At 40.2% G+C, this 14,525-nt stretch overlaps 1 protein-coding gene across 1 annotated transcript in view; it reads right to left on the bottom strand.

The window, feature by feature from the left end:
• Positions 1-1,195: 1,195 nt before the first annotated feature.
• Positions 1,196-14,525, bottom strand: part of tlcd2 (TLC domain containing 2) — a 68,590-nt gene continuing 55,260 nt past the window's right edge. Inside the window, exon 4 of the mRNA XM_080210681.1 lies at positions 1,196-6,720. Within this exon, the coding sequence (XP_080066807.1) occupies positions 6,349-6,720 (372 nt within the window). The 3' untranslated portion in view covers positions 1,196-6,348. The remainder of the gene's footprint in view (positions 6,721-14,525) is intronic.

Consider the following 14,525-nt stretch of genomic DNA (forward strand, 5'->3'; position numbering starts at 1 on the left):
ATACCATGGTTTTTATTTCTTGTTTGTAATTGGTAAGTTGTTGCTAATTTTCTTTCTATTCATGTTAACTGTATTCTTAAATAAACTTTGTTTGATTAAAAACTCCCTTTGAATCATACCTGAAGCAAAACACCTGATGCTCATCCTAGCCAAATTCAAAACGCAAAACGCAGGGGACTTCACAAAACATTTTGGGGTTACTGACCTGAGCTATAACATTGTTTTATTTTATAATTTATACTTCTGGTTGGAAATTTTTAAGTTCCAAGTTCTTATGTCCTATTTAGAAATAGAAAATTATTAACCCGTATTTAGTATTAAAAGCTAGTTTAGGCCTGTAGTTAATTGTCTGATTAGCTCATTCAGTCTGTATTGCCATCCCAATTGACCCGATACTCTCATAGAATTGATCAATTTGAAAATTTTTAGTATTATAGATCGAATCTGATAGCCACTCTCCCCAATCTCTCTGACCATTTGTTTGGGTTCATTTCTGGAATGCACTGTAGCCTCCACTGTGTCAGTGTGTAACCTCCAACCACAATTATCTCCCTTCACCCCTCTCCAACACCAACAGACCTATACCCCATGGGTTCTCTGCTTTCCTAGTGTTAGTTCCTGGCATCCCACTGTTAGGATCCTTCCTTCCTTGCACTTCCAAAATGTATGGCTGCTTTCTGGTCGCCAGTGTCAGACAATTTGGATAGCTGCTATCAAATAGTCAGGCGTCTGTCAACAACTTCTGCTTCTTCACAGTCTACATCTCTCTAAAAATTCCACTCTACCTAGTTCTTGATTTGAATGCCCAGCCATCTTTGTATAACTCCTTGCCTCATACCAATACAACAATCTGAGGTCCCCATCTGCTTCAAGAAGATGACCAGCAAGCTGGTACCCTAAGAAAAACCAAGCAGCGTGCCTTAATGACTATTGGCTGGCAGCTCTGACATCCATCATTATGAAGTGCTTCGAAAGGCTAGTCACAGCATGAATCAATTTCAGCCTTCTGGACTACCTGGATCCACTACAGTTTGTCTACTGCCACAACAGGTCCATAGCAGACACCATCTCCCTGGCCCTGCACTCAACCATGGAACACCTAGATAACAAAGAAACCTATGTCATACTCCTATTTATTGGCCATAGCTCAGCCTTCAACACTACTATTCCCACAAAACTCATCTCCTTTGGCCTTGGCATCTCCCTTTGCAACCTGAACTTGCTAACTCACAGACCACAATCAGTAAGGATAGGCAACAACATCCCCTCCATTATCAACCTCAACACTGGTGCCCCACAAGGCTGTGTTCTCAGCCCCCTACTATACTCCTTATACACCGATGACTGTGGCCAAATTCCCTTCCAACCAGATTTTCAAGTTTGCTGGTGACACCACCATGGTGGGTCAGATCTGAAACAATGACGAGACAGTACAGGAATGAAATAGAGAATCTGATCAACTGGTGTGGCAACATTGAGGCTCTCCCTCAATGTTAACAAAATCAAGGAGATTTTCATCGATTTCAGGAAGTGTGAAGGAGAACATGCCCCTGTCTACATCAAAGAGGATGAAGTAGAAAGGGTCGAGAGCTTCAAGTTTTTAGGTGTCCAGGTCAACAACAACCCCCATGCTGACACTATAGTTAACAAAGCCCACCAACTCGACTCTCTCAGAAGATGAAGAAATTTGGCATATCACTTTCAACACTCACCAACTTTTACGTACGCATATAGAAAGCATTCTTTCTGCCCAAGACCACAAGGAACTATAAAAGGTCATGAATGTAGCCCAATCCATCACGCAAACCAGCCCCCCGTCCATTGACTCTGTCTACACTTCCCGCTGCCTTGGCAAAGCAGCCAGCATAATTAAGGACCCCGCGCATCCTGGACATTCTCCCTTCCACCTTCTTCCTTTAGGAAAAAAATACAAAAGTCTGATGTCATGTACCAACCAACTCAAGAACAGCTTCTTCCCTGCTGCTGTCAGACTTTTGAATGGACCTCCCTCACATTAAATTTTTTCTCTACAGCCTAGCTGTGACTTTAACACTACATTCTGCACTTTCTTGTCTCCTTCTCTACGAATGGTATGCTTTGTCTTTACAGCGCGCAAGTAACAATACTTTTCACTATGTTAATACGTGACAATAATAAATCAAATCAAAAATCAAATCAAATCAAATCAGTTTACCAGTTTCAACTTCTCTCCTTCACCACTTGCTCTTCATCTCCCAACCTGGACTCCTAGGCTCAGCCTTCTTTTTGTTATCAGTGTTCTGCAACATGTCAGTCCTGGAATTGGACACTCTTTTTGAAGCTTTAGCCTAAGGCCTTTCATTTGGTGTTGGTCTACTGATCTAAATTCACGTATTTACAGCAGGTTAATTAGCCACACTACAGAATATCATCATAGCTCCCAAATTTACTTACAGTAATAAAATATTGTGCCATTAAAGGTAGTATTTCCCAGCCCCAAACCCCATTAGTAGTATAATAGGAAATATACTGGTCATTGCATTTGCATTATTTCCTGTTTAAACTGTAATATTTCACTGCCTAAGAATTTAATCCCACAAGAAGACAATTCATATACCGTCGAACCATTAATGCAAAGGTTTATAAAATGCTTAACCACTAAAAGCTTTGGAAATGGATTAAGAAAGGTGGGGCTGGAGACAATTCCGTATTATCAGTTTATCATGATTTATCTGCACTGAAATTCACCAAATACCAAGGTTTTATGATGGTTGCCTTTGTTTTAAAAGTAGCATTTAAACAGTTAACTCAATTGCAAATGGAATTTTTATATCAATAAAGATGGAATTTATTTTGTGATTTTGATATCCTTGTCTTTGTTTAATTGCATTCTAGGTACTTGATCAAATGAATATATTTTACTCCTTGACCTCAAAAACAGATAATAAAACATATGCATTACATATTCTGATTCAGAATGATACAAGCTCTTTATTTTTAACATCTTTGCTAAAAGAAAATTGCTTGAAGGGTTTGGGAGCTTGTTTCTGTACATCAGTCCCCAGGAATGAGTTCTTGCAATGGATGCCTAAGGCTGAGATACAATTACTTGTTGTCTACAGTATCTCTATAAGGATGCCACTGGAATTTGTACAAAAATGTTGCAGACTGTTCAAAGAACAAAGAACAGTACAGCACAGGAACAGGCGCCCTGGCCCCCCAAGCCTGCGCCAATCATGTTCATCTATCTAGACCAGCTGCTTATGTCCCTCTGTTCCCCATTTGTTCACATGTCTATCAAGATAAGTCTTAAATGTGGATCACGTAATTGCCTTGACCACCTCACTTGGCAATGTATTACATGCCCCCACCATCGTCTGTGTAAAAAGCTTCCCTTGCACATCTCCACTGAACCTTGCCCAGCCTTATCTTGAACTTATGCCCCCTTGTGATTGTCATTTCTGCCCTGGGAAAAAGCTTCCAACTGTTCACCCTATCTATAACTCTTGTAATTTTATAAACTTCTATCAGGTCACCCCTCAGCCCCCATCTTTCCAGGGAGAACAATCCCAGTGTATTCAATCTCTCCTCATAGCTAATTTCAACACTAAGTTTAAACACATAGCTAAGTTCAACAGTAAAGGAGGAATATTGAGGCAATAACAGCACGTAAATTAGTGCAGGTGCCAACTGTACTATCAGCCTATCCACCCCTGAACTCAGCCCCATAATATAGTAGACTGGGTGTGGCTGGATGGAGATCACCATACTTAAATAAATCATCAAGGGTCAGTCGAACTCATTAACAAGCCAATTGATCATGTTAATACTCTGCCCATGTCATAACATAGTTGGTGTGGACAGTCCGGTGTGAGTGGGCAGGCTGTTAACATTAAAAACTTTTAAAAGGCTGGGAAGGAAACGGGTACAATATCTGGGGCAGTGCCCTTTGTGAACCAAGACAGCCTCTTTAAAAAAGTTTTCCCCTTCACTTCTCCAGTTCTATAAAAGACACCACTCCCAACCCACCTACCAACCTCCCTGCCCAAGACCCTGGGCCTACTTGGATCAAGGCTCCATGGGCCTCCTTCTTCTTAGGCCTGTTTGCAGTCTTGACATCTGCCACCCACAATTCGTTATGGCTGCAAGACAGCTGGCATGGAGCATGCCATCTACATGCTAACTTTGCTTTTGGAGGGGGGTGGGAGTTCACACACACACACACACACACACCCTACCCCCACCCCATCCCTGTAATATGTTACCACATATTAACTTTTAAGAATAGGTTAGATAGGTGGTTAAAAGATAAGGGAATATAGGATCTGGGAACAAAAAAAGTAGATGGGATTAAAACTACTGTGTGTGTGGAAGATAGACATGAATACGAACTGGCTGAGTCAAACAGCTTGTTTCTGTATGGTAGTTTCTATGTACTCAGTGCAACCATACAGAGGATCCCTTATACCTTACAAACATTCTCCCTCTCCCACTTTAATTTCAGCCTGAAATGTGCATTAGTTCCACATTGCCACAAGATGGAACAGATTTCAATTCTTTTGATTTAGACTCAGAGTTTAGATAACCAAACTACAGAAAGCAATCTTTCATCACTCAGACAGAACACTTTCTGCAACATTTTTTAATCAATAAACAGGAATCCTGAAGTAGAAGAGCGGTGGATCTTGACGAGGTTTTCACACTTGTTATATTAGGAAAAAAAATCTCTGAAAATTCAATGACATTATGGTCAAATTCAATGTTAACAAGCACACATGGCCACACTCAGGAGATACGCATAGTCTGATCAGTCTGACCGGGAGAGCTTGTCCAGTGTCATAATAAATATTTTCAAAATTAATTGACAAGTTCCCTAAAATAGATGATACACACTTAATGGGGGCTGGGTGGGGGGTAGGAGGAATTTTCTGGCCTCCCCACAGTAACTTTTTCAAGGCAGGAGGAGGAGTGCTATTTGCTGTTGGTGGGATCTTCTGGTCCTGCTGCTGCCAATGAGATTTCCCATTCATTGCAACCCACGCTGCTAGGAAACTTGTGGTGAGGGTGTGCCATTGGTGGGACCAGAAGATCCCAACGGTGTGAGCAGCCGAAAAATTCCGGCCAACATTTTTGATTACGTTCTACACATTGAAAGTTAGTCAAAATACCGGAAAATATTGTTCAAAAAGTGATCACAGAATTTTAGCACTGAAATAGGAATACTTAGTACAACAGGAATTTTTTTTTAAAAGACAAACTGACAATATTTTCTGTAAAATTAAAAATTATTCTCTATATACTGAAATCTCTTTGAGCCTGAATACTGCATAAAAGTTTTAAAACAACTGAACAAATCATATTATAAAACCAGCCCAAAAAGAAGTGTTATCTGGTTATTAACATTATTTCAAACAGTTTAGTTGTGTATATTGCTATATCATAAATACATCACAGCTTTTGAAGTTATGAATATTCAAGGTAAAATTCTATTTTTCTATACATCTTGTATCTGCCCCATTCTGAACTGACAGTACCATAGAATGCCTGTTTGGTTATTTAAAATATGCCATCGCTTTATATAACATGTTAACTCTCAATCAAATGTTTATATAAAATGAAGACATTTAGAAAATGAGTACTACACCTCGCTACAGTGTTCAAACATTTCATTATTTCCAGATCACCTCTGACGGGCTGCACTCTGACTCCCCAGTACTTTATTATTTAACATGACTGTGTTTAATTCAACACATTTTATAGTCTAGCTGAGCCGCCGACATTTGGAGGCTTCAGAATTTATAATTTATCAAATTGATTTTTCAGCATCAAACAAATCCAACATGAAACTATTTAGAATGAATCCCCTTGGGATGTGTTTTGTGAGCATCACTGTAACACTGCCTGATGCATACTAACACTCAAATTAGGAGCAGAAGTAGGCACTTGGCCCTCGAGCCTGCTCCTCCACTCGATAAGGTCACGGCTGATCTGCTTGTGACTTCAACTCCACATTCTTGCCTACCCCCGACAACCTTATGCATCCCACTCTTGCTTGATAGCAAACAGTTGCCCAATATAGTTTGAAGTGAGGTAGTGTAAAATTACAAAAATTTCTGTAGCATTAAGTGTTTAGAAAAAAAATTGCAGAAATTGTCTTTCAGTTTTTCATATAGTCCACAACATCATTAGATAAAAAAAGCTGTCATTCATAATATTAGGGACAGATTTCCAAAATACGCAAACATTTAAGCCCATCAAGCTATCGAGAATTCCATATTAATCGAATGGGACCAGTTACGTTAGAAGGAACTAAAGGTCTCCCGTCTGCTCGTCATTAAAAAATCCAAGCACCAGGATTGCACTGCAATGTTACTTTTCTTTCTTCATTTCTTTGCTAGATTTCAGAAAGTCACTTCTTAGTAGACGGTAAAAAAGCACAATATTCATCAGAGTCATGATGGCCATCCCCACACTGCCGATACTATAGGTTACTAGGGGGACATTGTCACGATTTAGGACCAGCCAGCGTGTCATCCAGGCCAGCGTGCTGATGCGGAAGACGATGTAGGTTCCGAGATTGATGATACTGTTGACACGGAAGCAAGTGGTTTTGCGCATATTGGCCATCAGAAGAATTTGCCGCAGGTGGAGGAAGATTGAGTTGATTTCGACTAGCAAGGCCACAACGGCGAACCCAATGTAGCTGCAGAGGCTTACCGCAATTCCAAAGCAGGTGATTACCTAAGGAAATAAACAACAGTTTAGTATTTCATGAAACATGGACGTCAGAATTCAGGAAAACTACAGAAAGTCCAAGGGTACAGAACATTCAAATCAATGATCAATTACACATTCCAATCTCTTATTGGATACTATTAGCTTTATTATCACTACTTACATTCCGTTTGTTTTTTTTCTCTATGTCATCAGTTACAGTCTTCCCCCTCGCCCTCAGTGTAAAATTCGCCCTATTTTATTTGTCTCCAACTCTGACAAAGAGTTGTCCAGGATAGAAATGTTAGCTTGGTTCTCTCTCCACAGATGCTGTCAGACTGCTGAGATTTTCCAGCATTTTCTGTTTTTGTTTCATATTCCAGCATTCATGGTATTTTGCCTTTGCCTTATTCAAGCCAATAGGTTTGCTCACCACTCACTTGGCCACTTACGCATTATTTCCTTAGTGTCTTACTCATCAGAAAGATTAAGTAAACATCAATTTTCCAATCTATAGAGATGGTTAAAAGGTAAGTCGTGAGATGCATACATTTTCTAAAAATATATTATAGATGAGGGACTTGAGTTAAGCCGTGAATACAGGAGTGTTAGAGCAAACTGGATTAATGTAAAATAGAAATCTAAACTAGAGATTTAAAGCAGAAATTAAGAAGGAATTCTTGAAACAATCGATCAGGCAAGTTAGTAGTCAAACTCACTGATGTTGTTCCAAATGTTACATTGGGAGAGTACAAGTTTGATGGGACCAGGGGAGGCAAATTGTTTTTGGCAAATTCTTTAGCGTTTTTTCAGGAGGTAACAAGTGGAATGGATAAAGAGGTGCCAGACTATTTTGAGCATCCAAAAGACATTTGATAAGGTGTCACATAAAAGTTTACTACATAAAATAAGAACTCATGGTGTTATCAAGGGCAATTAGGAATGGGCAATAAATGCTGGCTCAGCCGGCGACGTCCGCATCCCATGAATAAATACAAAAAGGTCAGTCACAATCCTTTGAATGGTGGAGCAGGCTCGGGAGGCCAAATGGCCTGCTCCTGCTCTGATTTCTTATGATGGGCTGAACGGGCTTTTGGCTTTCCTTATGTTAGCTGATTAATAATACAACTTGTGGAGATACAAATAAGACCAAAAGTGCTAGCAATCAATTAATAAATGCCAGAAAGGCACAGTGTCAACTTCCAAAGCAGCCAGACTAATCTTCAGCGGAAAATTTTAAACAACTTTTCTCTTTCAGGTTTCCATTAATGTTTTCAATTTGAGCTCTTTATCTTTTTCAATGCAATTTGCATCATATTTATTCTCTTGTGTGCCGTCTAGTCACCCATATGCTCAAAAGATTCTTGCTTGTCTAACAGGCTCAGCTGTTGAATGGTAATTGTGTAGCAATAGTACTGCTATAGTCAATTAATTACAATATTACATTGGATCTCAGGGTATTTGCTGTGGATTAGCCTTTAACCCCTGAACAGTCCACAGCCTGTCCTTGCAGCAGATGTTCAATGCCACTTAAATGTTTGTTTGCACAAACAATATGCTATGCTTGATAAGTAAAACTAGTACACCAGTCATTTTAACCAACCGCGCAGCACTGCGGCATCATACTGCTGGCTTCACAACTGTCACATTATTAATAAGAAAGTAATGACTGAATCATGGCACTAAGCAGCTGATCCGCATTATTGCAGAGTTTTCTCTTTTAAAAAGCGTGCAAAGTAAATTTAAAAAATAATCATGCCCACCATAATGTAATTGCTTCACCAGCTTTCTAGCATGTGAATGAGTTTGATTTCATTCATTCCAGTTCACCTGAAGGGCAATGCTCCGAAAGCTCGTGCTACCAAATATACGTGTTGGACTTTAACCTGGTGTTGTGAGACTTCTTACTGTGCCTATCCCAGCCCAATACCGGCATCTCCACATCATCCTAGATTAAGGTAGAGGGAAAATTGGTGCTGAGCAAGGGTGTGTCTGGTTCCACACCCAGAAGCAGTTGGTCACCTGGGCAAGGTGAATATCAGAAAGACAGACAAGTCAAAACAGGTGACTATAAAGAAACCTACCCAATGTTTCAGTCATTTCCTTCCACATGTTTTGGAAATAACGAATGCGCAGACCCTTTGAAACTAGTTTCTGAGCTTATGCGGACACAAAAGACATTGACCTAAGAACAAATCAACTCGTTTAGTGAGCTTGTACGTGCAGTTTTTAAACTTTGTTGCAGATGCTCTGCTTAAGCAGTGAAGACAGACAGTGGCCTGAATTTTCATCCTTGTGGTGGGAGTTGGGAAAATTACCGGCTCAGCCCACCTGCTTCAAAAGGAAGTGCCGGCAATGTTGGCATCTCCATTGCCAGAGGTAGAGGCAGACTGGAGTAGTCCAGTCAATCCGGGAAAACGTTTGGAAGCATCCACAGGGGCTGCGAAGTGTGGGAGCAGGTTGCTTAAAATGCCCACCGTGGTTAAAATGAGACTTTGTACCTGTCAAAATAAAGTCTCAAAGGTCCTCCAGCCCTCACACTCCAAATACTTCCCCTACTCCAACCATGCCACCCACCTCCATTTGGCCCCTTATACATCCCATGCCAAACTCTGCCCTTCCATTCAACCCCTATAGTCCTCAAACCTCCAATGATATCCAGTGGCATTTCTACACCCATTTACTACATAGAACCCGTAGAGTCAGTAAGTTATGTAAAAAGGTTTCAATGAGTAATTTTTTCATAGTTTCCTAACATTTCAAAAAAAATTTCGGTAGAAGGCAATAAAGCTGCCAATCATCCACCCTCTTGAGTGTATCAATAACAAAAACCACAAACTTTTGCAACTACCCAACCTTGTGAAAGTACATATTGTGAAACTGACAACAGAGGTCAGAGCTTGAGCTGTCAATCAAGCAATGATTTTCCTGGGGCATAGGTGTTGCCCCAGGATGGCATTTGGGGCATGAGGGGCCATAGAGTGCAAGTGAAAGGGCAGAGCTGGGCATTAGGTATGAGGAGGATCTTTCCAACCTACTTATTATAAAGGTACCCTTACATAAACTAGGCATTACAACTGCTGAAGGGCGATGAACTGTGACTTTTTAAAAACTCAGCCTGACTATGAAAATTGCAGAGTAGGAGCAGGCCAGGTTGGGAGTGCCAGGTGCGGGCTTTTGACAGGAACTGGCCCACATTCTTAAAGGCCCTCCAAAAATTAGATAGCCCAGGATTGGGGTTGGGAATCCCAGAATCGGGACCCATCTGCTACTTTTAAAGGGTCCCTGAGTCATGTCGAATCAGCAAAAATCCAGCCCAGTGTTTCACACCAGCAGGCTTTCTAACCTGAGGAAGATTCAACCAAGGGCTGCATGTGTCATGCAACATTGAACAGGGGGTGCTAAGGGGCTGATTTACACTCAGGAAGGCTTGGGGCATATATATATATTTGTATCAGCAAATATTAAGGTAAGCAAGCATAGGTCTTTGGAAATTGCCACTGACTTTTCATAAATGAAGATTTTACCCTCAAAATAATTGAATTGGAAAGAGAAAAACAGAAATAATGACATCTTGTAGTTCAACATCCATTCTTTCCTTTGTGGTTTTCTTTTTACTGGAGCCATTCCCTTCAGAATCTAGAAGCTAGCCTCAACAATCAAACCCTATATATTCCATTATTCTTTTGGTGATGTAATGCATGGTGTAACGACTGAAAATATCTTTTCAAACTGAACATTCAGAAACAAATCTGATATGAGGCTCAGTGCACGTATCTGCTGGGGACCAGTAGTCACACCACGTCCATGATTATTGATCATAGAATGTCCCACTCTTGATTGTTAACTAGGCTGAGGTCAGCAGACAATGACTGTGCCACAGATACAATAGTCTGAATAAAGAAACTGAACACACGTACCATGAACAATTACAAAAAATATATTTGGTCTAAAATCCAAATATTTTCCATTTGTTTCCCCTCTCCTATGTGAACCTTCCAATATTTTTGATTGACAGTTTTTCCTACTAACAGTATTTAATAGCGTCTATATGATATCATCAGATTGTACAAACACGGCTCTGCAAAGCTTACAAAATATACTAATATATATATTTTACGGTTACTATAATTTAAATTATAATTTAATTTTGGAATAGAAGCCTCTGCCAAATTTCAGTATTGTTCTTGGAAAAGATAATGATATACTTGAAAACATCAGGAATTCAGACTGGAGACAGATTGCTGCTGCTCCTTTAACAGCATCTTCCAAACTTGAGATTTCAGAGACAGCAGAAGGACAGCAATGTCTACATCCCGTGAAAGAATGAAAAAAAGGAGTGAGGCTTTGAAACCTGCGATGTACAATGTAACCCAAATGGATCCCCCAAGAACCTTTTTATTATTTGTTCATGGGATGAGTGTCGCTGGCACGACCAGCATTTATTGTCCATCTCTAACTGCCCTTGAGAAGTTGGTGATGAGCTGCCTTTTGAGTCACTGCAACCTATCTAGTGTTAGGTTCACCCACAGTGCTAATAGGGAGGCGGAGTTCCAGAATTTTGACCCAGCACTAGTGAGGGAACAGCAAATATTTCTGAGCCAGAATGGTGGGTGCCTTGGAGGTGAACTTCCAGGTAGTGGTGTTCCCATGTGTTTATTGTCATTGTCCTCCTCGATGATAGTGATCATGGGTTTGGAAGGTGCTGCTTAAGGAACATGGCTGAGTTCCTGCAGTGCATCTTGTAGATGGTACACATTGCTGCAATTCTATGTCAGTGGTGCAGGGAGTGAATGTTCGGGTTCCAATCAAGCGGTTTGCTTTGTTGTGGATGGTGTCAAGCTTCTTGAGTGTTGTTGCACACAACCAGATAAGTAGAGAGTATTCCATCACACCCCTGACAAAAAAATAAGCAGGACCAAGCAATGCAAATAAAGTTTTACTGCAATGCATATTTGTGACCTAACATGCATGAGACTCACCATTAGCTCCAATCACTTTCATTTCTACATTTTTCCAATATTTTGCTGTAAAGCTTCACAATGATGTGTGTGTGACTCAAATTGCAACCAATTACTTATTAGCACTGCTCTGCAGCAAGCTTCAGTGCTCCCTTGCTGGACTCATACGAGTTCTTATCAAAAACTGTGGTGTACAATTTGACCCAGAGTATAAGATGACCCCATTTTTCAGCCCCAAAAGTCATGGTGTACAAGTCAGTCCTATTTTCAGTCATGTCATGCCACACTTACATTAGTGGTCAGCCTCAATTTTTTACCCCACTGATGCATACTTTCCTTACTAGCTTATGATGGGGTGCAAGGGGTCAAGCAGGTGACACAGGTAGTGTTGCAACATTGTGCGTGAGTTTAATACATGCCCACTCTGTCAGATGCTGATGACACGCCAAAATGATGAGGACCCACACCCATGCTGGTGGTTCAATTTTATAATCAATTGTATTCCTATTTTTGGAAGGGGGCTTCAAAATTCAACTTCTACACTGACCTTTATAGTATTTTCTTTTCAAAAACTACAGATATGTAACTGCACAAACTGTTCCTATAGAAGTTCTGAAAAGCGAGACCATCAATGATCCAGATTTTTCATTCACTGTAACGGAGAGGATATCAGTGCTCACTGTAATTCTTCAGCATATCAGACAACTTCTGGAGTCCATTTACGTGCAATTAAACATGGAAATCCAGAGGTTGATGTCCGATTAGCCCTGCTCCTCAGAAACTTCACTACACTGGTTTCTCAGCAAGAAACTCACATTGAAATGAATTCACGAGCATGAAGTTGCTGTACTTACTCACTAACCATGCCAGAAAAAGTAAAGGCTGATGCATTCAAGTGCAAGTAAATATTTAATGGCACAATAAGACTAATTACCATCAAATAGCCTCTCTGGCTCTGAAAAACACTACTTTAAAATTTTAGAGTCTCATTCCATCATAATGCAATTATTTCAATTTTTAAAAAATGCTTTACTGGCCCCACTGTCGATGGGGTTTCCCATTGACTGCACTCCTCGCCACCAGGAAACCTGCAGTAACTGGGGCTGTCAAATGGCTGAAATTTTCCAGCCATTATCAATAAAAATTTGACCTGGAGCTGCAGGACAAGATACCAGGACAGAAGAGCCAGAGGTTGATATGACGCTCCTTGTTATAAGGAGGACCCCAATTGAAAAAAAAATGTCAGGGAAAGGTTTAGGAAAGGAACTCCAGAGTTGAAGACCAAAAAGCTGAGGTGGAGCAATTAAAATCAGGGATATGCAAGAATTGGAACAATGCAAAAATTGTAACTCAAGCCACCATATTTCTAAAAGACCAAAGTGTATTTCAGGCCACTGTGCTATCCGGTTGCCTGTGCAATGTCATTTCATTAAGATTTGAAACTTTAGTAATGGTAACTCAATTCTCGTTTCACTCCCCTTCCAAAACAGTGTGGAGTTAGGGAGAATTAAAAAAAGTGAAAGAGCAGTTCTTGCTTACGATTCTGTTCTTCGAGAGACATTTGTTTGTGGAACTCAAAGGCGACAAGGCTAACTCAACAATCCTGTGTCTCCAGGGTGTTGTCCTGCTCCAAGAAAGAGTGGGCCACAGATTGGATCATAAATGTCTCATTGTCTCATCTCCCACCACGGATATTTCCTTGTAATGCCTTGCAGGGAGCAGGGACGCACCTGCTCATTTTTTGAAGACACAAAGTCCACAACTTCTTCAGTACTTGCCAGCAAATCTCAGTCAAATAAAAATTAAAATTACATGCATCATTTTATGAAAACAAGAAAAGGCTGTGGTTTGCCCGAATGTTCTGCCAGTCCACTATGTAGAAAAAAACTTTTCTTTTAGGCAGCGGCGACGTGGAATAACATAATTTAAAAATTTAAGAAAAACCTTGTGCTGACAACTTTGACTGAAAAAGAACAACGACAGCAATATAAAGTGTTTACATAAAGCTACAATTCAGGCTGGAATACATTTTGGGACTTGGGAAAGATGCAATATAAATGCAAGCCTTTCTTTACTTTCCAACATTCAAACTATTGTGTTAAATGGATCCAAGCCAGATAGCGAAGTATGCTATAAGACAGATATTTTCTTTGTTATTTGGCCTATTCACAGGATGCAGCATTAGCGATCTCTGCCTCCCAACTACTAATTCAGTGTCCCAATGAACTCTCTTTATATGTGATCTCAGTCTTCAATGAAACAATGCCTATCACCAATGTATCTTTCGTAAATAATCAAGCAACCACAACTAACATTGTGAGGTCAACAGTGAAAGACTTGGTTCATGTACCATTGTTATTGCAGGGCAAGAATTTTCCTTGGAAAATATTTTTAAATCTTTGGGGAAAAGTCTGCACATTTCACACATATTTCACAAACATTATTCATACACATTTGGAAGGCTTGTGTTGTCTCAATATAGCAAGACGTAAGGGTTTACATGAAGTAAACAGTGAAAATCAAAATCTTAGAGAAGTTCTTGGAAAAATATCACAGTCAAGTAGGAGGCACCAAGCATTGCTGCAGTTTCTTTTGGCCATCTTAGATCGTAGAAGCTGGAGGTGCCAATCCTTCTGGCTCATCCAACATTGTAGGTAATTTGTAACAGAATTATTGTAGGGAAGGCAAACTTTAGGCTAAGCCTTATAGTGAAAAACATCATTGAGAAGGAAAGAGTAGGACAGGAACTGAGATGACAGTAAATCAAGTAGTGGTGAAGAGACGGTAAAGTCAAATGTTAGCGATTGTAGGAGAAAGGAAAGACTGAGAACAGGAGTTCCACATTTTGGAGGCACTGATAAAAAGGATGAA

This window comes from Carcharhinus amblyrhynchos, chromosome 23, assembly GCF_965287045.1.
Source record: "Carcharhinus amblyrhynchos chromosome 23, sCarAmb.v2.hapA, whole genome shotgun sequence".
NCBI classification, from domain to species: domain Eukaryota; kingdom Metazoa; phylum Chordata; class Chondrichthyes; order Carcharhiniformes; family Carcharhinidae; genus Carcharhinus; species Carcharhinus amblyrhynchos.